This window comes from Propithecus coquereli, unplaced genomic scaffold (assembly GCF_000956105.1).
Source record: "Propithecus coquereli isolate 6110/MARCELLA unplaced genomic scaffold, Pcoq_1.0 Scaffold154, whole genome shotgun sequence".
In the NCBI taxonomy this organism is placed as follows: Eukaryota; Metazoa; Chordata; class Mammalia; order Primates; family Indriidae; genus Propithecus; species Propithecus coquereli.
Genome location: NW_012139858.1, coordinates 2,722,862 through 2,725,088, shown reverse-complemented (window position 1 = coordinate 2,725,088; position 2,227 = coordinate 2,722,862). Strand labels below are relative to the sequence as shown.

General features: G+C 36.9%; 1 protein-coding gene across 2 annotated transcripts in view; it reads right to left on the bottom strand.

Annotated features, from left to right (window-relative positions):
* GOLPH3 (golgi phosphoprotein 3 (coat-protein)) overlaps nt 1-2,227 on the bottom strand; it is a 75,447-nt gene that overhangs the window by 21,548 nt on the left and 51,672 nt on the right. For both annotated transcript variants that reach the window (XM_012640526.1, XM_012640527.1), the window contains one exon: nt 2,063-2,177. In XM_012640526.1, coding sequence (XP_012495980.1) covers nt 2,063-2,177 — 115 coding nt within the window. The remainder of the gene's footprint in view (nt 1-2,062; nt 2,178-2,227) is intronic.

Here is a 2,227-nt window from a genome sequence, read left to right as displayed (position 1 = left end):
AAAGAAATATGGAGCCACTATATCTCTGTTTAACCCTTCTGTTAAGTAATAGCTTTATCTTAGAACTTAAAAGTTTGTCCTTGAAAGTTCTGTAACCAGAGTTAGTTAGTTAGTTAAGGGATCTATAGAAGCCTTTTGAAAGACTTTTAACCCAAAACAAACTACCTGTTATTATGTAAATCTGTTACCCCTGGCAACTGATCTCTGTACCTATAAATGCCCATGTGAAACTTTATTCTGGGCCTCACCATTCCCGGGGATATTGTAGGGACCCCTAAGTACCCCTGCTTTTTGTCTTTTATCTTTATATAAATCTATAAAACTATACCTTCGTCTCTGTGTATTCTTTTATTTCCGTTATTTTCCACTTTCTATTATTTTCTTATCCTTTGCGATGACCTCTATCTAAGGGACCTGATTTTTTGCTGGGAGCGTAGCTAACTCCCCGCAGGCAATACAACATGAGAATGACCCAAAGATTGCTAAGGCCAATGAACTCCAGAGAATATACAAAATGACCCACGAGAGGACAGTTAAAAGTTAATATATTAGCTCACGGCTTCTGTGGCTGTTGGAGCGGAGGGCGGGGGAGAGAAGAAGAAAAGAAGTTATTAGTACTTTTATTTTTATCTTAAAAAATTGTTATCTGCTAATATTTAACATGGAGTTAACATTAATGCCCTCACTGAGTCTCTGTCAGATGTTGCATGCCACTGACAGGCATACATGGAGGGCTAACCCAGAGAGCACTGACAATGTGATAGGTATTGTGATGTACTGTATCAATGTGCTGACTGAGTGGATTTGTAGATTATCGTTATCTAGTTCTAACTAAACAAACCCTCATAAAATGAGCAAAGTAATTTTAAAAGATTCTTGCAACAGAAATTGCAACTGAAGACAAGTCCAATATCACAAGCACAAAGGAGAAGAGAGGAGTGGAGTTAAAGTTTTCCTTACTCAATGAGATAAAAAGAAACATCAAATCTACAAGAAGGTTGTCAAAAAATTCAAAACTAAATTTAATGTTTTCTATCAGTAAGAAGGAAGAATGACCATTGCCCTAAGTGTAAAGTGATCATTACTGTCCTATTAGCTAAGAATGGAGTGTACATATTTAATTTTTAAATAAAACAAATATAAAAACAACATATCTTACTGAAAGAAGAACATCCCAATAGGACTACTGTTTTTAAAAACTCTGCTTATTCATAACTTAGAAAACTGACCATGTTCCATGTTAACTACCAATCTCTGAAAATGTCCAGTTGTTTTTAAAAGTTACTCTAAATAGTGATATGCTTGAACATGAGATGAAATGACAATAAATGTACGCAGTAGCTATGTTTTAGGTAACAGCAGAGAGGAATAACAAGATAACTTAGGTCTCACACTCAAGGAGCTTCCCAACTAGGAAATTAGACAAACATACAAATAACTTTAATATAAATGTCATAGTCATTTGTGCTGTCAAATTTTTCAGGTTCTCCTCCCTTAGGTTGCACTTCCCTGTCTCCTTGAAGTTAGGAGGGGCCATGTGATTTGTTCTGATCAAGGAAACATGAACCACATGTCATTTCTGAGCAGAAACTTAAGAGCCAGAGTTGCTACACTCTTCCTCCTTTCACCACAGTGACTGATACTGCTCCAGATGGTGGTGGCCTCCACTGCCTGGCTACCAGAGGGAGAATGAAGTGGCCTGTGACTGACTTACATTACAGCCTGAATGAGAAATAAACTGCTGTTTTAAGCCACTGTGGTTTTGGGGTTGCTTATCACCATCCAGAATACGGTAGCATGTGGTAATTTTGATGAAGAATGATAGGAGCTCTAAGTAAGAATATTACATCTCATTTGATAACTGCTAAGTCTTGATAAACAGGATGAAATTTTATAAAAACCATTCTTTTCCCCGCTCAGTGACCGACCCCTTTCAAATTTGCCTAAATAAACAAATAAGCTTCTGGCTATTTTATTTAGGTTCCTTTCAAAAGGATTTTAAACTTTTTACGCAATCTTTTAAATAGAATTCAGGTTTTGGTTTATACACACAGCAGCTTACCGCTAAGTAATTCAATCCAGTTCTGGACCGTTTCTGGAGGCTGAGTCTCCTTAACATGCTTTAGAGCTTCATCAAGAAGAACATCTCCTGTCGGAGCATCCGACTTACAGATTACCTAAAATGTAAGCAATAAGCATGAAATCATCCACTGATGCCTCTTTCTGA